A 20,341-nucleotide genomic window follows, 5' to 3' on the forward strand; every position below is an offset into this window, starting at 1 on the left:
AGAATGCGTCCAGTGGCCATGAAAACCCCATTTATGATCCTTTCTTCATGTAATTTGTTCTTCTAAACTGGGTGTCCCTTGCTGACTCAAAACACAAAATAAATTGCACCTTGATTTGCCACCATCAGATGTTTTATCTATGCCTGAGTTGGGTCTGCTAAAAATGAGAAAAAAAAGAAAAGAAAAAAAAAGAATTGCTATTTGTAGTGAAATGTGGATTCAGGACTTGGAAGACACGATTATGGTGAGGAGCTAATTCAAGCATCATTTCTCACGCTTTGAGGCCAAAGAGAAAAAGTACTTTCCATCTTTAGATTGTTATGCTGAAGCTACCTCTAGTGGTCAAAAGACATAGTAAAACAACATTAACTTGAATTAATATCAAAACTATATCATATCCTATCAATACCACAGTGGATACAATGCTGCTGAACAAAAAATGTTTCCAGGTCTCTCCAAAGGACAAATCTGATTTATAAAATATAGTCTGAAGGGCAGCAGCAGTGACTGAAGGTTGTTGTTTTTTTATGTTGAATTCCTGCATGCAAGCCCATATGAGCATGAATATTCTCCCTTTATTTGGACAGAAATATGTTGTAGTCTGTCCTAAATAATATAAGAGTAATAGGCACTTACAAGTTCAATAATATACTGTGTAAATTAAAGGACAGATTTTCATATTTGCTACAAATAGAAGCTGCAGCATAACTGGAATTGACCCACTAAATTATGGCTTTATGTTTTTGTTTTGTCTGTTGTTTTAGATATTGAAATGCTTTAATTTTATTTTTTATTTTTAAAAGAACAAACAAATGTTTCTTATTAAAATATTAAACTAATGAAATAACTACATGTTTTGAGACATTTTAGTCTTTCCTGAAATCACATCACTTTTTTTGGTCCAAGTTTGGATCATTTTTACAACTTTATGAGCTGGATAATTAAGAAAGGGAATATTGACTTTGAACAGGTGTTTGACAACGAGATACTGATGAGCAAACATCCCTTTCCCAACTTTATTAGTGCAATGGGACATACTGTAGGATGTAGTACGAGACACATGGGTGAGACAAAAAAAACCCAGTAACAGCCAGAGGTTATGAGTTTCTATTTTTTGTTTAGCTTAGTTATGTTGATGGGTATCTCATACTTTCTGTGTTCATGTATGGAAACGTGTCACCAGGGTTTGTTGCAAATATGTGCAAGTAAAACTAATATAATTTTTTTTTTTTATGGATAGTTAAAAGTAAGTGACTTTCAGACTTTGCAGCAAGACACCTGCCCTGATGACCTTTGGTAAAATGATGGAAAATATTCCACCAAGAAATTAAGCAGCCCGTCAGTATTCACGAGCACTTGCCGCACTTCTGGTTGGTGACAGAAGCTTTTCACTGTGTGCCGCTTACATGAACAGGTCAGCCTGTAGGTCTCTGAAGCAGGGTTTTGTCTGAAGTGGCAGATATTGCCATTGTCTCATTTCCCCAAGGGTCTTCGTGAAAGGACAGAACAAGGCTCGGGTCATGTTCAGTCACTGTTTTGAACAGAAACTGCAGCAGAAGATACTACCATAGAAAAAAATGTACGGCTTTGATCTGTGATTCATTGGCCAAGCATTAACAATGGGTAGGATTTCCAGTGCATGCAAATTTTTACGCCACAGTCAAGTGTATTTTATTGGCTGCAGCTGTCCCCCCCCTGCTGTGATAAAGGGTTTGCAGAATGCATCGTGACACGGAAGTGTAGGAATGGTACATTTAATGAGTCAGCGTGTAGAAAGCAAACCTGCTTGCCTTCATTTTGGCAGAATGTGGTTGTTTTTTGTCAATGCACGTGAAATTTCAGGGCAATGTAATTAACTTTGAATTGGACCTGGAGAAAGTCTGATTCCTTTAGCAATTTTCCTCCCTATATTTGATATTGCAATTGGCATATTGTAAACCAGCCGCATAGAGTGCGGTTGAGCTCTACCATCATGTTAATTAAAAGTGTCAGTCTTGCCGTTGGGCATATAAAATTAGAATATACACAACAGGCACTCCAATAAATTTCTAGTACATCATATGTGAAAGTGCTGTTGTTATAAAGCTGCACCTGTGCAGACTGAGTTATAAGAGCGCTGCAGTTACAGCTCAGGCAACAGCAGTGCACGAAGGACTGTTTGACTTGGATGTTTACCATTAAACAAACAGTATAAATAAGGGCTGGGAGAGCCTTTGGTTGCCACTAGTGCAGTTATTATCATAGAGGTGTGGAGGGCGGGGGGGATAAAAAAGGAGAGATAATTACTGTTGAGGTAAAATGTGTTGAAGTCTAAAAATATACTCCAGAAAAACCCAACCCTCTGAGGTTTTGATTTAGTGTACTTTAATTTGATATATATATATATACTTTTTTTTTTTTTTTCAGGGACATTTCCAACTGATCAATTGAAAGCTCTGCTCACAACCAGAAGCTGAACTATTGTCGGGGATCCGCCTTTTAAACATGAACGAGCACTAAATGCATCAACTTGTCACATCGTCTCTAGTTCCCGCAGTATCTGAGTGTTACAGCCGACATGGACCAACACACCGCCGGAGAAGGAAAGTAACGGGACGGAACGCAAAAGTCGTCCTGAAATAAATAAAAAAAACAAAACAACCTTCGTTTGAGCCATTCGAGCTTCCGTACATTAGTTGCCAGGATGTTGGGAATTTTCAAATCAAAACTCAACGATGAATTCACCTTGTCGAGCTCGTTTTTCCATCTGTAACGTAAGTATATCTGAAATAAATAGATTAGATTAAAAAAATAATAATAATAATAATTAAATAGGTGTCACATGACTGCTGTTTGTTGTGGTGGTTAAGATTTGTTGAGATGACGTGTAGCGACGGGCCGGCGTCTTTGGCTAGTTAGCAAAGCTAGCACGTATTCAGAAGCATCGTTTGGTAGATTGTTGTAAATAAAACACAGACTGAACATTTAGTCTCCGACCGGCTGGTTGGATTTGTTTTTATTTGCGCAGTTAGTTTAAAAAAAAAGTAAATAAATAATGCAAAATGTTTTACTTTTTTTTTTTTTCCTGCCAAGTTCAAATGCAACTCAATTGAAGCTAACGAGCTAACGAGCCTCCCAGCGGATAAAATGATAATAAATCTTTTAAGATGATCAAATCAAATAAAAAAAAAAAAACAGATGACTGCACCCTGAAAGTTAATTCTGATAAGGCTGTGATAGAAATGATATAAAGTTCAGTCATCTCGTGTTCAAGATTCAGTGAACTCGGGCCTCTTTTTATTTTTGATTGAATCTTTCACCTGAAATTAAATCCGAGTGTTTTTTTTGTTTTTTTTTAATATAAAAATCTGTTGTCCAATGTGTTTCAGTTCTGTCGGGTCCAGATGAGCTCACCACAGAGATGGAGGCCTCAGATGTCGCCTGCAGCGGAGTCTGTCCCAAAGAGAGGAGCGGGAACATCTGGCTGCATGAATGGGCCACAAAACACACCCACCGTGAAAATACGGGTGGCTCAACACGCCCACACAAACATTCAAGCCCGTCTGAAGATGGCAAATTTATTTCAGCAATACAAGTAAGAGAGCTCTGAAACCGGACGAGTGCAATCAGACGTAACGCGCCGTGACATTCAAGCACTCTAAACCAGGGGTGTCAAACTCATCTGAGTTAAGGGGCCACATACGGCCCACTTTGATCTCAAGTGGGCCAGACCAGTAAAATCACAGCATAATAACGCATACGTAACGACAATATTTCTCTATGTTTAAATCATTGGTGAAGGTTTTTGGACGATAAACCCCTATTTTAAGGTCTTTCTACGATAAACTAGAAACATAAAGAGCAAAAACTCAGACATCAGCCCGCTGTTTATCTGCCTGGGCTCTCCTCGGCAGATTCCCTCGCAGCGAGCGCTTCTTCCTCCGAAGCAGACGTCGCATTTACGCTGTTTTTGAAGCAATTACTGGATCGATTAAAAAAATTACAAAACGTTTGTACTCATAAACCTCCATATTCTCGTAGAAATGCAATTTACGTCTTTCTGTAATTTTCACACTTCGCAAAGTCATTCGGCGGGCCGAGCTGGACCCCCTGGCGGGCCGGATCCGGCCCATGTTTGACACCCCTGCTCTACGGCGTAGACTGAGTATGAGTATATAGATATATATAGATATATACTGTACTGTATATACTGTGCATTTTATATTTTTTACTGCTATTTTATTGCTTTCTATTATTCTATTATTATCTTATTGCTTCCTGTATGCTGCTGTAGCGGAAAAAAAAATTCCCCTCGGGGATTAATAAAGTAACTACCTAACCTAACCTAAATAACCTCTTAGAAAATATATCAAATGAACTCGCAGGCTGAACTTCACAACACTGAAACCTGATTGATTGAAATCTTTTTAAAAAATCTCTTCAGTTTATGAGCCTTGATGGAAACATGAATACGAGTAGAAGTGGTATAACCTCAGCTTTGCAACTGAAGTGATGCTTTTGTTTGGCAGTGCATTTGAAATCATTTTAAGCAAATTTTGTTTTGTTACTTGTCATCCAAAAACACAGGGCTCAGTTAATCCCCAATAAACATGGTGTCACTGTAACATCAGTCCCTGCCTCGATAGAAGAGAAGATCTGCCTCACTGTCAATGAAAAGAAGGTGAGACAGACTGTGACGACTGCTAATTCATGCTTTTTAAATGACCAAGGTGAGAAACCTATGAGATTATTAAGTAATAATCCTGATGTTCTATTTGCATTACATCTGAATACAAGCGTATAGTGTTGGTTAAATTAATGTTGGTCAAGTTTCACCATTGCAAATGCGAGCGCATACTGACGTAAGATCTTGTCTGAGTTCACAAATACTCTGCCGTGCTACACAGGCCCGGTGTTCTGAAATTAATTTACTGTGATGAAAACACACCATCTATGGTCTTAACTCTTTTTTTCAGTTTTTTTTTTCCCGTGTATGTGTATATCCGTTTCCCAATCACTGCTGTGATAATTCTGACATTTTACATTTAACTCGTTTCCACCCCCCAACAGATAGTTGTGCCGTTTACAGTGAAAAACTCTGGTATCAGAACAGTTTCTTTAACTTTTGAGGCTTCAGACCTCGTAAAGGACATTTTCACTGTCAGAAACTGCTGTGGAAACATTATCAGGAGTATCAGGCAACATACTCTTGGCCCAGGTATGAAGAATACACACAAAGCTGCCAGTTGGTTCTTGGATGTTGACGTAGTGACAAATTTGCAGTTTACAGCACCGTTCTTAATTATAGATTCAAATAGACAAAAGAATTACAAACACCGCAGGTAGCAGTTGTGCATCGTCTACCTGGACCTAGTAAAACCAAAATGTGCAAAATTGATTAAGGATGTGATAGGGAAGTACTTTTTGCCATTTGTATAATTAAAATTTAGTATGTGTCGATTCTGTCCAGCTCATAACCCTTTTATAGGCTTTGCACAGATGTTACAACACACAGTAGGTGGTTGGACTATGAAAACACTGAAACTAACAGAAAACATGAACTGTTTTTGTGATTCCATGTGGTGTAAAATACTGTTTAATTTACATGTCACGGTAACATCCTCCCACGTATTCCTCATTTCTTCACCTCTCTGTGTTGTTCCTAGGAGAAGTCTATAGATTCAAGGTCCATTTTGACTCTGACCATGCAGGCTTCTACGAACAGCTACTAATCTTTAAGTTTGAAACAAGCCAGCAGTCCTCGGATAAGTTTGAGATCATGCGCCTCTTGGAAGTCATTCATCGGACATCCTGTAATGAGGAGCACCTCCCGCCATCCACGGACTCTTCATGTATCCTCGACAAACTTGCTAACAGGTATATTATTATATACAATTAAGCGCATAACATCTACCCACTTTGTTGCAAAAAAAGAAAAAAAAAGACTACAAGCCTGGGATCATTCTGTTCCCTGGACTCTTATTTAGTACAACAGAAGTAAGTGACTAGTGTTGCTGTGGTATAGGTATCTTAACATGCTGTGCTTTCAAGCGATGTATAATTTGATTCAGAATGAGCCTGTGTCATTCAAAATATATGGCAGAATGTTCACTCTGCCTGACAGTCTCCAATCACTCAGACAACATCCACATGTACGTACTGCAGACTTCAACATATATTGATTACTAAGTGTTATGAGTCATTTGAGTAATGGTTGTTCTGTTTTCCTTTTTTCACTTCCACAGGGGTGGAGAGGTGTTGCTGGAGGATGTGGTGTCTTTGAAGATGTATTCAATTCCCAACAACATGGAAAACCTCCGTAAACCAGAAACGTATGTCTTTTGTTTATTTATTTATATTTGTTTGATTCCGCGGGGCTTATTTTCAGAGTCTGTTCTGTTGTTTTATTGCTTTCCTGAACCTATAATGCTGCTGTAGCGGAAAAAATGTCCCCTTGTGGGATTAATAAAGTAACTCTATCTATCTCTAGGGAGGCTGTAGCTCAGTCGGTAGAGTGGGTTGCACACTAATCAGAAGGCTGGTGGCTCAATCCCCAGCTCCTCCTGTCCACATGCCTAAGCGTCCTTGAGCAAGACACTGAACCCTAAAATTGCTCCCGATGTTGTACCACCGGTGTGTTGTAAGTCGCTTTGGATAAAAGCGTCAGCTAAATGTAATGTAATCTATCGATCTACACCAGTTCAGATTTTGGGGCAGATGTATGTTTCAGCTTCATAAAGACCCAAACAAATGTCAATGCAGAATATTACAGAAAACTTTACAGGAAAGGAAAATGAATCTGTCATTTAATCAGGACTCATCTTTGAAACAGTCTCGCTCGAGTCGACCCCGAAAAATGAGCTGTTTATCACAAAACATTGAGCGAAACCTCTCAAGCTAATCTGACATGCTGTAGTGAGTTGCGTGTTTGTTTTGCTCTCGGTGTAAAGGGAACTCGTATGTAGGTTGCACGCAAGATTGGAGCTGTATTCTTTCAGGGCAGAAAACAGTGTTTGTTGGGGCGAGTGCTTCTTTCACATCTCCGGTGTCTCTGTAGGAGCCTGCTGTGGAGACCTCTGAACTGGAACAACTACGACAAGAAATTCCACTTACTGCTTCATGTCGAGGAGCTCTATTGGAAGACAGAGATTGACAAATACAACCAGGATAATGCGGCAATGTTCAGACACAAGAGCAGCAAAGACATTCTCATTCTGAAGGTGACACGTCTCGTACAGACGCAACAAAACATGAAACCTGACAGCAGAACCTGACGCACTTCAACAACTCGGAATGAAACCACAAGTTACGCAGAAATGTTTTTTTTGTCATCAGATTCCAGGTATCGCCGGCATCTCGCCGTTGATGCTGGCCGGGAACCAGGTGAAAGTGACTCCCTTAAACCAGGCAGAAGAAGATAAATTGTACCACGGCTGGGTTCTTCATGTGGACGTGGAGCAAGTCTACTTAAGATTCAAAGAAAAGTAAGAACAAAAGATTTTAACACAGCACCAGTTTTGTTGTTTGGTAATTGTTCATTTGGATTAAATCTGTCTGCACCATCATCTGTATTGCTGCAGAATAAAATCATCTGCGAGGTCTATAAAGAGACCTATTTAATTGCATGTTGCTCCACGGGATGACATGAAGGAATATTTTTACAGCCACAAAAGAGTTTAATTTCCAACTACATAATACAGTACTATGGAAACTAAGCAGAGAGGAATCCAGCATGAAGGAAGAAGCTACTTTGCGTCGGGGTTCTGTGGTTAGACTGACTTTGTAGACAAATGGAAGACAATGACACCAACGATGCCCATGATTATTGGGTCTCTTCAAAAGCATCATTTGAAAAATGGAAAAAATGTTGTGGTCCTATTTTTTTTTTTTTTTTGTGCTACATTGACAGGGCATTAAAGTCATTTTTGTTTTCCGGGTTACTTTTATTTTTCGTTTGTCGAATTTGTTCAGTGTGCGCTACGACTCCTGCGTCTGTGACTTGAATTTGCAGTTTCCCGAGACATTTCAGGAAGGACACGAAGTTCCGTGTAAACTTCGGTATCAACCGCACGCCCCTGCGTATGCAGCACAGAGCAGCTGAGCTGGCGTACAAGTACAGGCTAAAGGAGGTGCTGTTCCCGACCGGGCAGTTTTCATCCCACCATTCACATCTGCACAGGTCAGACTTCCCTTAAGGTCACAACTCCAGGAAAACCAATCAAAATGTGAAATGCAGACGGGGTCATACTTACTGATGCGGTCCACCTGTCTCTACAAATTTAAATATACTTTGACTGACTTAAATGTAACTTACCTCTGATATTCATTTGCACCTCTGTGTCTCTATTAGTAGGATGCCAGACCTTGAGAATAACCCGGAGCAGTGCAAGGCCGTTCAACATATTGTAGCTTCTACTGCCAAACCTGCCCCGTACCTGGTATTTGGACCACCTGGCACCGGTACTGTACAAGCATGTCTGTGTCAATGCCCTCTAATGGTGAATTGTTTTTATGATTCTTTTTTTACATCTGAAATAATGACTTTTACTTGTATTTTGTTCAGGCAAAACAATGACTTTGGTGGAAGCCATCAAGCGCATTGTGAAAACTCAAAGTGCGTGCAACGTCCTGGTTTGCGCTCCTTCCAACAGCGCAACTGATCACCTATGTGAGAAGATCCTGGAAGGAAAGATCGACAGCAACAAAGTGTATCGCTTCTACGCCTTAAACTTCCCTGTGGCAAATATTCCCCAAAATCTAAAGGTCTGTTTTCTTCTTTATTTGGACCCAAACACAATATGAACATTTATGAACTCGCATAAACCACAATTTCTTACAAGGATTATGAGCACGTAGTACATTAGTGAGTAGATCCAGACCATATTAAGTCCTGCTCTCACATCCGTGCGTCAGCAGGGAATCAAATTAGCGAAGCAGGACGTTTTATTCTGAATGACGTATTCATTCGCTCTGTTTAGCGCTATCGAACTTCATTCTGTTCTTTGCATGTTAACTGCACTGTATGTTTTTATGTTTATATGTGCTTTGTCCTTATTCATAGTCTTGCTGCAACCTGAACAGGGAAACAAACACACTTGAAATCCCCCCTAAAGAGGAGCTGATGACTTATCAGATCATGGCCGCCACCCTCATAACTGTGGGCAGGTACGGTGGTCTTACTGTTTGAATTTGATGTAATGTTATTAAATCTACAGGGGAAATTTGTCTTTTCACCTTTAGTTTTTACTCTTGCCTATGAGCATTTTTCAAAAGTAACACATTTGACTTATTTTGACATGCCACAGCAGGAAAAAGGCAGATGTGTATTATTAACAATATAATTAATGGTTGCATTCCAATTAGGTGTGCCAGCGGCAGGTATTGTGGTAACATGCATATCAGGTCAATAGCTGAGAATCATCTAATGACAGACACAGTGTTCTTTATATGATCCCCTGGCTAACACAAGCAGACACCGAGCTATAGCCGGGCGTAGTTTACAGTAACACTCTTCCTCTGTCCTTCGATGTGGACTCTCACAATCTCCACTTGTGCACTTATTATCAGAGCACCTTGTTTTGGGTCTTATCTGCAGATTCATACACCCACATAACACTCATACAGTCAGTAAGTAGGTACAAAAAGTTGCACTTTAACCTTCGGAGTTTTTAAATTAATTGAGAAATGAATTACAAACAGTTATTACCACAATTGCAATTTCTTTATGACACTGAGTGAATAATACTGAACACAAAGATGAGCTCTCTCTCTCTCTGTCGCGTCAGGCTGGTGAGCGGAGGGATTCCTCCAGGTCATTACACATATATCTTTTTGGATGAGGCAGGCCAGGCTACAGAAACGGAGTCTATAATCCCTATAGCAGGTGACGACAACACTCGGCTCGTTTGACAAACAGTATTTGATATCCCGCTTGTATGTTGCTTTAATGTTTCTGCGGTTGCTCGGCAGGTTTACTGAGACCGCAGACGTGCCAGGTGGTGCTGGCTGGAGATCCTAAACAACTCGGCCCGTCCATCACATCGAGGATAGCAGAGAAACATGGCTTGGGTGAGCACCGCGTATACATATAGGGACACACTCTATGTATCAATATACAGCATGTGTACAGATGTACATATATATATTTGTATGTATGTATGCTGTATGCATGTGTACAGGCTTCTAAACGACCAATACGTTTTCTACTTCTCAAGTGTTTGATGTATCAAAACTTTATCGAATGCAACGTGTGAAAGTAATGACGAAAGCTGAAGATCTGTTCAGCTACTAATTCATCATCATTTCCTATATCTCATAAGTATTTGTAAATTTGTTCATGTCGTATGCACTTTTTTTTTTGTCTTTCTCTACGCTGCTGTGACGAATAAATTCCCCCCACCGCGTGATTAATAAAGTGAAAATCTAATCCGATCTAAATCTAAAGAGATCATGAGTTTACTGTTCAAATGCTGTTTATTAATGCCCGTACCAGAGGAGGTTTGAAGCAGTTGACTCTGTGCAGGTGTGTCCTTGTTGGAGAGACTCATGAGGGATATCAGCCTGTACAAGTACCATGAGACGTACGGGTTCAACAACCGCTTCGTCACCAAACTGCTGAAGAACTACAGGTCTGCTATTGCTTTTCTTTGTTGCTTTATCCTGTTACGATGTTATTTCTAAACCAGTTTTTGAAATGTCTATTTAGCCACGCCCATGTGGCTGAACTTGTCCAGCGTTTTCCATACGTTTGTGGAAAACATTAGTGCACCTGTCTGGTGGGGGATTTTTCAACAAAAAATATACAATTTCACATTTTGATTATGATTTCCATTTTTGGATCAAATTTCCCCCCAAATTTGGAAAAGTTAAATAAAGATATTAAACAAACAGCAACCAAAGAGCCTAACTATACAACTCGCTTAAGAGAGTCATAAATACAAACATTGAATCTGATGAAAATAATTTAGCTTGTTTTGATGCTCTCCAAAATAATTCAGATAAAGTGATGCCCAAAATGGCGTGGGTGCCACGCCGAAGCCTTATACTTGTTGGGAGAACCCTGTTGTCCCTGCGTCACGTTTTTTCGGTGGTCTTCTTCTCCTCTTCGTTCCCTCTCAGGTCCCATCCCGCGATCCTGAAAATTCCCAACGAGCTCTTCTACAGAGGAGAACTTCAGCCTTGTGCCCATCAAAAGAAAAGTTTATACAGAAAATGGGAACTCCTGCCCAACAAAGTAATGTAGACACACATACACGTTATGCACTTTTTCTCCGTCTCTCTCTCTCCACCCCTGTTCTCATTTCTCTCTCCGGGTCTCAGGGTTTTCCAATGATCTTCCATGGAGTGGCAGGAACGTATGAACGTGAACCCGATAGCCCGTCTGGTTACAACATGGCAGAGGTGGAGGTATTGAAGGAATACTTAAAATCCCTCATTGACACCCTTCACAAAAAGGGTGTGGACACAATTGAAACAGGAGAGATTGGCATCATTGCCCCCTACAGGAAACAAGTGAGTATGTTAATATGATATTCTGTGACAGACCTGAATGACATTTCTGCCATTTCTACCCAGTAGCCAAGCACCATTCAACACAGTAACTCAGAGTAAGAGATGCTAGACAGACAAATTTTGTCATATGTGCTGGGTGAGGAACTAACATTGGACTGAATGGGTGTCATCTTGAAGTCCAGCATTTAGTTCCACTAAATAAATATCCATATAATGCTTCCCTTCAGCAATACTGTTTTTACTAAAGTAAAAATCTCTTTAGGAAAATGATTTTGCTACGATGTAAGTTATAGACAAAGGAGTACGTGTTTTTGTAAACACTGCAATGCCCAACAATAATAATGATTATTATAATTATCACAAAAGCACACGTGAAAAGGGTAATTCTGTTCACATCGTCCTGTTTTTGCGTGCCGACAGGTTGAGAAAATCCAAACAGCCCTTCAGACGGACAAAGATCTCATTAAGGAGAACTTGAAGAACATAACTGTATGAAGACAGACAGTGACTGTACATTTGTCATAAAACATGTTTGAGAAAGATTTTGTAATATTATATTTGCATTTATTTTTTTTGCAGGTCGGCACAGTAGAGAAATTTCAGGGAAAAGAGTTCAATGTGATCTTGGTGTCTGCAGTGCGCAGCAATCCCAAACTGACTGAACATGATCAACGATTCACTCTCGGCTTCGTTAGTGATGAGAAGGTGAGAAAAACGACTCAAAAAATGATAATAATTTGGGCTAGACAGCCGCAGTAAATGTCATAAGCCTTCGAGAGTTTCAAGTATATTTTTTGCCAATATTTGCATATTCATGAGGATGAATTGGATTTCTATAAAACTACTGCTGGCAAATGTGGTAGCACTAATTGACCACGTCCCAATCACACATGAATACTTGCACGCTAACTGAAACTAAACGGTTTTAGAGATTCAACGTGGCAATAACTCGAGCCCGAGCTCTACTGATTGTGGTGGGAGATCCGAGGGTCTTGAAAATTAACCAAACCTGGAACAAGTAAGGCTCTTCATCAGACGACATCAGTTTAATTCTCTTTCTGTGGAGGAGAACGGGTGAGATAAATATATAACTCCGACATGCCCGATAAGCTGACCTTTTCTTTTAGGTTTATCGACTACTGCTCAAAAGAAGGAGGTTACCGTGGCATTACAGTCTCTGATGCAGAGGAAGATACACTGACTACTGTCTACTCACCAGCCCTCTGGTAATAAAGACATTCACACATACTCACGCAATTTGGCACTGTATGTCTTTCTAATGTCTAAAGATGGCCTTGACGACTGTCCTATTCATCTGTCCACCTTTGTGCTACACCCCGCAGAGAAGAGGGATCCTGCAACAGTTGGAGCCTGTTGGAGGAAATCACACACTCATCTTTCGCTCCAGTAATTGACATCAAAATAAATGACTTAACCAACATATCACATTTTTTAATTCTATCATTTTTGTACAGGTTAAATAACAACTGTCACCATCTGCTGCTAGCTGCAGATTTGAGGTGTGTGATAACGTTGTGCAGCTCTTCACCATTCAGACGTTATAATTTCTACAGGAAATCCTTAACATGAATTAACATCTTTGTCTTTTTTTACTATCAACTTATAAATGTTTTAATGAAAAATGCATTTACATAATCCTTTCAAAAAAAAAAAAAAAATCAACTTTAGAAAAGTATTTGACATAAAATCAATGGTTTTAATCTGTAACATCCTCATCACTTGAATCAAGCCAGAGCTAGACTGCATTATCTTACTTCATTTCCTATAGACTCAGTGGAGTGCAGTAAGACACCCCCTGCATCTTCTACACAATGAGTTCAAGATGCTTCCATCAGGGTGGAGGTTTAACCTCCGCAGTTGCAATGATTGGCACATGAGGGAGTTTATGCCGTAATCAGCATCAGAAGATCCCCGGGGGACCTGTGCCATGAATCAAGTTTAACTTAGTATGGTTCTCTTGGGGTTCACAGGGTTGTCCTAGATAATCAGTATCACCAAGCTGGCCATCCAACTGGCTCTGGAAACTCTGGGTTCACTTACAATTATAAGCAACATTGTCAGAACCACGAGTGTACATAATATTATACGAGATGCAGCAGTGATACCTGCATGTATAATCGATTATACTGACAGTAAGAAGCGATTGTCCACCAGATCATATGTAAACCATATAATCACACAACTAGAATTGAATAAGAAACTGTTGAAACCCCAGAAATATAATGAAAGTAAATATTTAAGACTAATGATGAACTGTATGAGTCTTCAGACTGTTTGACCACAATATTGCATTTATAATAATAGGGAACATTTTACAGTGTGTGGATTATTTTTCAAACAAAAGCAAAAGAGTTTTTAAAAAAATATATACATTTTCTAATTATCGCCCCTTTTTTTCCTCGCGCAGTCACAGTTACAGCTATTATTACAATTACGTTGTAAATGAATGCGGTAAACAATCCCTCAGTTTATTCGATTTCGTTTCTAAAACCAGTGACAGACGGAAAACTCGTTGAACGGAAACTCTTTTGTCCCTGACGGGATCCAGTAAGAATGACGACTTGTGTTCCCGGTGATCTGATTGGTCAGTTAGTTTGTAGCTTATTTGTTGCCCTCGGAAATCAGCTGCGAGCACGTGTTACCATGGTGATTTATACCGGTTCCAAGCGTGCTAAATTTTGAGGGACAGCTGTCGACGTAAGTGAGTAAAAGCTACATAACCCGCTCGTGTCGCTCCGTTGAACAGGCCGTAAGGGTTGTTGTTGTTGTTGTTGTTGTTTTTTTTATTGCTCGGAGCAGGTTCATTTCCTGCTTTTGAGTTATTGCGTAAATAACACGAAACATTTTCCAAATTAGCTGCCGGGCTCTTATTACCTACCCATTATATTGTTAACAGAATATGAAGTCAAAGTAAGGTTGAGTTAACTCGCTTTAAGTCGCCCCAGGTGTGTCGGCGTACCTGCGCCGCCGCTCTTCCGTTTGGTCCGTGAAGGCGGCGCGCCTGCGTGCACGCGCTCTTTATTCCACAGGTGCTCGGCGGACAAGAAGACGCAGACTGCAGGTAAAGTCGAGCGTCATAGCGAAAGTAACCGCGATATAAAGCACGTCTTCTTTTTTTTTGTCTTTGCTGGGACGGATAACGGGCACGTGGTAGACGCAAGACTGCATCATTAACAGCGATTAAAAATTAAAAAGACTGAAAATAGCCAATACATCCAGCTGGTTTTACTTCACGGCAGATGCGGTGCATGAAAGCGGCGTTTTACTTTTTGAATAGGCGATGTTAAAGCCAAAAAAAACAACACAAAAAAAAACGTTCAAGAGACTTTATCTGGAGTGACGAGTGTAATTTTGTAAAGTAGGGTGATTATTTCCCTCTTATTTTTTTCCCCCCAGCAGCAGCAGCAGCAGCAGCAGGGTAATATGACAGCAGAGAGCACAGTCAACATGGAGGACTTGTTCAAAACGGTAATCACCACGGATGCGTTAAGGAGCAAGGGACGTGTGTAAACACGAATCACCTGGAGCAGTAAAAACCCACTGCTGTGCTCACCTGCTGCACCTGTTGCTCAGTCTAAAACCATGTCCCGCATCCTGTCCCGTCTCCTACACTCCTCTATAGATCGCTGTTTCTGATGCTTCACTACAAACAACTCAAATTTGTATTATTTAATTCATTCAAATTTTTGTTTTTACCTTTTGTGTGCTTGCAAAGGTAACGCTATAAATTGTACAGTTACAGTTAACGGTGTCACTTCATTTAATTTTGGATGCCAGAAACAAAGTGCCTGCTTGAAGAACTCGTGTTCAGTTTGCAGAAAATGCACAAGGTACAGAAACAAGTGTTTGTGACGTCGAACCAGTTCCCACCACAGCTTTACCGCAAGCAGATGCTGTTTATTGTCATTTTGTCATTTCAAGCTCCCCTTATGCGAATACTTTTATCCATGCGTAGGTGGGGGAGGTGAGAAGCCTCATTGAAAACATCTCCTGTCAAGCAGAGGAGGTGAAGAGGAGACATGGCGCCGTCCTCTCCGGTCCAAACCAGGACAAGAGTAAGTGAGGGTTTTTTTTTATAATTAAAAGTGCAGTTTATTGGAGGTAGGGAAAAACTTGATCTTGTCACTGTTATGCAGATGCTTTGAGGCGTCTGTCAACTCCTTAAGGGCAAGTGACACCAGGTAAACAAACAGAACAACACAAAGGGTAAACAGATTTGACAAACACCTTCATCAGTTTGTAGAGGAATGCACAGCAACAGAAATGTTTCAGCAGTTTAGGACTAAAATGAACGTTTAACTTCGTGTCGAGACACAGACATGGCTACAGAATCTGAATACACATACACGCTCCCAGATAATACGTTTCACATCCACTTCACACCATGTTATTAAGATATGTTGGACTTGATTTCCTAACTTCTACCTAAGTGGTCTGCCATATTTTGATGTCAAATAATATTGATGGGATTAGCAAATTATCACAAGACTAAATTTGTTAAATATATAAATTAGAGACACATGAAAAAAAAAAAATGAAAAAAAAACACATTTTTGTAACAATCATTTTATTTAATGGAGTGTCAACAAAAATGTTCAGATACAACACGAATGAAAATGTCCCTTCATATTTGAGTATTTTCACGCTACAGCCCTCCTCCCCAACGCTCTTCCAGTGATGATAAATACCTGGATGTTAATGTCACTTTTAACAATTAAATGCAAACGCGATTTGTGCCAGACCTTAAAGTTGAACACTGTATGATCCAAACAAGATGTATCCAGTTATCTCCTAAAAAAAAAAAAACTCGGAACAATCCTTCTTGAGGTCACATTAATCTTTCACAGCACGCAGCTTAATGAAACTCACCACAACGTAAGCTGAAATTCTTCTGTGATGTGAACTTGTATTTTTCTCAGGAAACAAAGATGAACTGGAGTTGCTGAACAATGAGACCAAGAAGAACGCCAACTTGGTGCGAGCCAAGTTAAAATGTAGGTGCAGACAATAGTTTTTTTTTTTTTTTTTTTTTTTTATCCTTGCAAAATGGGCTCTTTTTTTTTTGTCAGTTATTGAAATGAAATGACGGGGAGGAGGAACAGTGCAGCATGTCAGACTTCCTCAAATACTGAAATGGGTCATAACACAGGATTGGACTTGCAAATAGATAAATGAGGAAGTGTAGTTTATATCCCACTCTACTGCTCCTCATCAGTTGAGCGCTGTCAGCTTAAGACCAGACTTTATACTGTAAATGGAGAAAAGGGTCATAACAGTCAGCAACACACTTTATGTAGTTTTAACAGAGTTTCTAACTTGATCCTTTGTTTGTATTTATATTAGCGCTGTCTCGTGTTTTTTCAGCGATGCAGACGAACTGGCCTGTGGATGAGGACAGTACGAGTGCCTCAGTGATCCAACGTATTCAGAAGAACCAGGTCTGGATGTACTTTTGTTGTGTGTAATAAGCCAGGTGCGTAATGATGCTCGGCTGCGAGAGGATTGCGTCGTTAGACATCTCAAAGAAGCCTCGGTCTATACACACCTGACAAAATGACTCTCCACAATGGTTTCTTGATAGGAGTGATGTCTTTATCGATTTATTTTCATCTCTGGCTCAATAATCTGATTTTAAGTCCTGCTGCCTCCCTGTCACCAGAACTCATACCTCACTCGGTGCTTTGCTGAAGTAATGCGGGACCACCATAAGGCCCAAATCTCCTTCAGGGAGAAATGCAAAGCACAAATTCAGAGACAGCTGGAGATTGGTGAGTTGCCACTGCGAGGCAGAATATTAGCTCTTGCTTCTCCCCCCCCACACTCATGTTGGTGTTGTTGTAAATGGATTTCATTTCAAACAGCAGGTTCATATTATATCAGCACAGTTACTGTAGTTCATGGAGGATGAAGCTTCTGCCAACTATTTACTTGCAAGACAACTTGCAGTGGTCTGAACACCTGTGTTTTTATAGAAATGGAACTTCAGATAATCTGATAGTGTATAGTTGGGATGGTAATATTATTTCTTCTTTTCATTTACATCAGTACCTTGAGTAAGGAGCTAAGGATTACATGTTGTTGAGCCATTTTAAAACAGATTGTCCCTCATCTGTGTTTTAGGGTCTTTGTTTTGTTTCCCATACCTGACCACAATTTGATCAACTTATCATATTTGATATAACAACCAACATAATTGACGGTTCTCCTTTGTTTTCCTTGTGTATTATAGAGTCATAATCTTAATCGTTTAAAACGGCACAGGTCAATTAATACCTAACTATCATTTCAAGTCGGAGCTGCTATTGAACTGTGTTCATGTGTCCTTTGTAAATTGTGTGTGTGATTGTTTTGATTCTTTCCAGTCCCTTAAATAGATTGGTGTAGCGCTTTACCAACTTCTCTTCATCTTCTTCACACATTGTGGTTTAAATGTACAGTATACTATCAGTTTCGGAGACCGTTGCTTGTCATGGAGCAGCAGAGAGGAGGAGAGTTGCAATTGCGCCATCCTGTGGTTAACATCTAAAGCTGCACGTAATCTCAGTTTTAGCAGAATAAAAATACTGACTTTGTAATTTATGACATCTGAAAATGGTTCTGCCACAGTCACCTGATATATGTATGCATTTGTCTATTATCTGATGTGGTAACTAATGCCTGTGCACTTTATGGTGTTTTTGAGACGAACGATGTTAAACATCTTTAATCTTTTTCCCTTTTGTCTCTTTCAGTGGATAAAGCGGCGACAGATGAGGAGTTGGAGGAGATGCTGCATCTGGACAATATTGCCATCTTCATATCTAATGTCAATAGAGTTTCTTTTCTGTGCCACAATACATAGTTTTTTAATAGTCGGTAACATCTGCTAGAGTTTGTTTTTTTGTTGTTGATCACTGATATTTTCTTTCACAGATCAACTCTGAGGCTAAGATTTCTAGCCAGGCTCTGACTGAGATTGAATGTCGTCATCAGGACATCATCTGCCTCGAGTCCAGCATTAAAGAGCTGCACGAGATATTCGCTGACACTGCCATGCTGTTGGAGATTCAGGTAAAATTTCACATGGAAATGCTTTCTGAAGACGGCTACGAAGGAATATACTCGTGGGTGAAACCTGACCGCTGTCAATCGTGTTTTTCATCTAACAGGGGGAGTTAATCAACAACATAGAAAAGAATGTGACAAGTGCTGCAGAGTATGTAGATGTGTCCAAAGCAGAAACCAGTAAGGCAGTCGCGTACAAGAAAAATCCTCACAAGATAGCATCTCTCCCAAACTTTTTAAAGCCCTTCAAGAGACAAACCGCAGCCCAAACTACTACTGATCAAAACACCTCCGACTTGCATCACAACTGAGCTCCTCCACCTGTTTGAACTTTTGACTGCCCCAAATCTCCTGATCAGGATCAAAGCCTTTACCCGACAGAAAACACTTTCATCTGATTTCTGTTGCCTGTCTGCTCCTCAGACTCTGTTCTACAGGATATTGATGAAGCTGTTTTTTTTTTTTTTTTTTAAACCGTAATAGTGAATTTGAGCTTTTGCGGAAATTACACGTCAAAAATTATATTGAAACTGTATTATGGCAAAATCGTTCAATTTGCAGTACAGTAGCTAAATTGGATAAAACAATAATGCCTGAGTTAATTTGTTCATCCGTTCCCTCAGTCAGATAGCCAGTAGGGGGCACTGTAACATTACTGTAGCTTTGACTCCAACCAGGAAATACCTTCCCTCCTCTCTGCAGTCCTGTTCAACTCTGCTGTGTTTATGTCTGTGATACTCAGTGTTGTCTTTTTTTTTTTTTTACCAATTCAATATAATGTAATGTGACATTGTGTTAAACTAAGTTAAGTAATGTCTGTCTGAAGTTGATGCCTTTCCTAAATAAACCTGTAATGAATGTTACAGCACATTTATTGGTGCTTTATTGCAACACGAATGAAAAAGGAGAAAGGATTGCTGGGACAGTGGAAGATAGACGACACGTACTAGAATCATAATGATGATATATGACGAACAAGAAGACGTCTAAAAGTCTTTTGTTTTTGAAGATGTACTTTTTCTTTAATGTTCGTAGTAAATGAAAGCGGTGTTCACACATTAGCATAGCTGTGTGTGTAAATCCAGCCTCCGAGAGTTTCTAGGGAGGGTTTAAACTTTAAAATGTATGTATTTCAGTTTGTATTTAAAAGTTGTGGGTTCATGCCTAAAAAAAAAAAAAAAAAAAAAAGACATTTTTAGGATTTGACACGTGTCTTAGGCTTGTCAGTTTTTAAGGAAATTTCTCTGACTGAGTGCCACACAAAAGCCCTTCAAGTCCTGGGAAGGCATGTTGACGTACGCACAGGCAGATGACCAAAGTGTCTGAATGCGTCAAGTCACCAGAACGATCTCTGCAGGGATGGGAATATCTCATTTGGGGTTTTGATGTTGATAGTGGAGAGGTTCGACATCTCCCCGTGGTGTTAAACTGTGCAGAGATCTGGTGACTGGAAAAAAAAATATATATATATATATATAATGGACAGCACACTTAAACTCACCAAAATGTTGGGTGATCCTCTTTAGATGGAGGCATTATCATCCTGGAAGATGTCGCTCCCATCAGACAAGATTAAGGCAATTACTCAGAATAAATTTACACCCTTCTGTAGCGACACTTTGTTTTCCAGGACGAGCGCACCCACACCGTGCCAGAAAAGAAACGCCACCTGCATGGAAGCATCTGCATTCTCCACGTTTGTCACCCGTCTGTCGGCCCGAACAGACGTGGATCGGCTGCTGCTCCCGTCATGTGTGATTGTAGCTGTTTAAAATGAGTCTGTCTG

General features: G+C 39.9%; 2 protein-coding genes across 2 annotated transcripts; both read left to right on the forward strand.

Annotated features, from left to right (window-relative positions):
* Positions 1-1,060: 1,060 nt before the first annotated feature.
* Positions 1,061-15,556, forward strand: LOC138625597 (putative helicase mov-10-B.2). The gene is made up of 21 exons (XM_069706616.1): positions 1,061-1,064; positions 3,369-3,494; positions 5,646-5,856; positions 6,225-6,311; positions 7,037-7,199; positions 7,315-7,463; positions 7,991-8,158; positions 8,330-8,439; positions 8,543-8,742; positions 9,041-9,144; positions 9,765-9,862; positions 9,949-10,047; positions 10,502-10,607; positions 11,098-11,212; positions 11,299-11,490; positions 11,911-11,979; positions 12,070-12,195; positions 12,420-12,508; positions 12,618-12,716; positions 14,911-14,979; positions 15,467-15,556. Exons 1-20 carry the CDS (start codon positions 1,061-1,063, stop codon positions 14,936-14,938), a joined length of 2,343 nt encoding a protein of 780 aa, XP_069562717.1. The 3' UTR covers positions 14,939-14,979; positions 15,467-15,556.
* A 1,400-nt stretch (positions 15,557-16,956) lies between these two features.
* On the forward strand, positions 16,957-19,418 carry LOC138624151 (syntaxin-2-like). Its single transcript, XM_069704122.1, has 4 exons — positions 16,957-17,279; positions 18,243-18,316; positions 18,424-18,561; positions 18,660-19,418. Exons 1-4 carry the CDS (start codon positions 17,204-17,206, stop codon positions 18,864-18,866), a joined length of 495 nt encoding a protein of 164 aa, XP_069560223.1. The 5' UTR covers positions 16,957-17,203; the 3' UTR covers positions 18,867-19,418.
* The last annotated feature ends 923 nt before the right edge of the window (positions 19,419-20,341 follow it).

The sequence above is a fragment of the Brachyistius frenatus genome, unplaced genomic scaffold (assembly GCF_029030835.1).
Source record: "Brachyistius frenatus isolate BFR_SWC_R1_liver_20210118 unplaced genomic scaffold, ASM2903083v1 Contig_3, whole genome shotgun sequence".
Lineage (NCBI taxonomy): Eukaryota > Metazoa > Chordata > Actinopteri > Embiotocidae > Brachyistius > Brachyistius frenatus.

Coding starts and splice junctions, on each gene's coding strand:
- LOC138625597 (XM_069706616.1), top strand. Junction 6,312..7,036: donor AACCTCCGTAAACCAGAAAC/GTATGTCTTTTG, acceptor GTGTCTCTGTAG/GAGCCTGCTGTGGAGACCTC. Junction 12,717..14,910: donor GTCTACTCACCAGCCCTCTG/GTAATAAAGACA, acceptor TCCCCCCAGCAG/CAGCAGCAGCAGCAGCAGGG.
- LOC138624151 (XM_069704122.1), top strand. CDS start 17,204: ATGCGGGACCACCATAAGGCCCAAATCTCCTTCAGGGAGAAATGCAAA. Junction 18,317..18,423: donor TTGCCATCTTCATATCTAAT/GTCAATAGAGTT, acceptor TTTCTTTCACAG/ATCAACTCTGAGGCTAAGAT. Junction 18,562..18,659: donor CCATGCTGTTGGAGATTCAG/GTAAAATTTCAC, acceptor TTCATCTAACAG/GGGGAGTTAATCAACAACAT.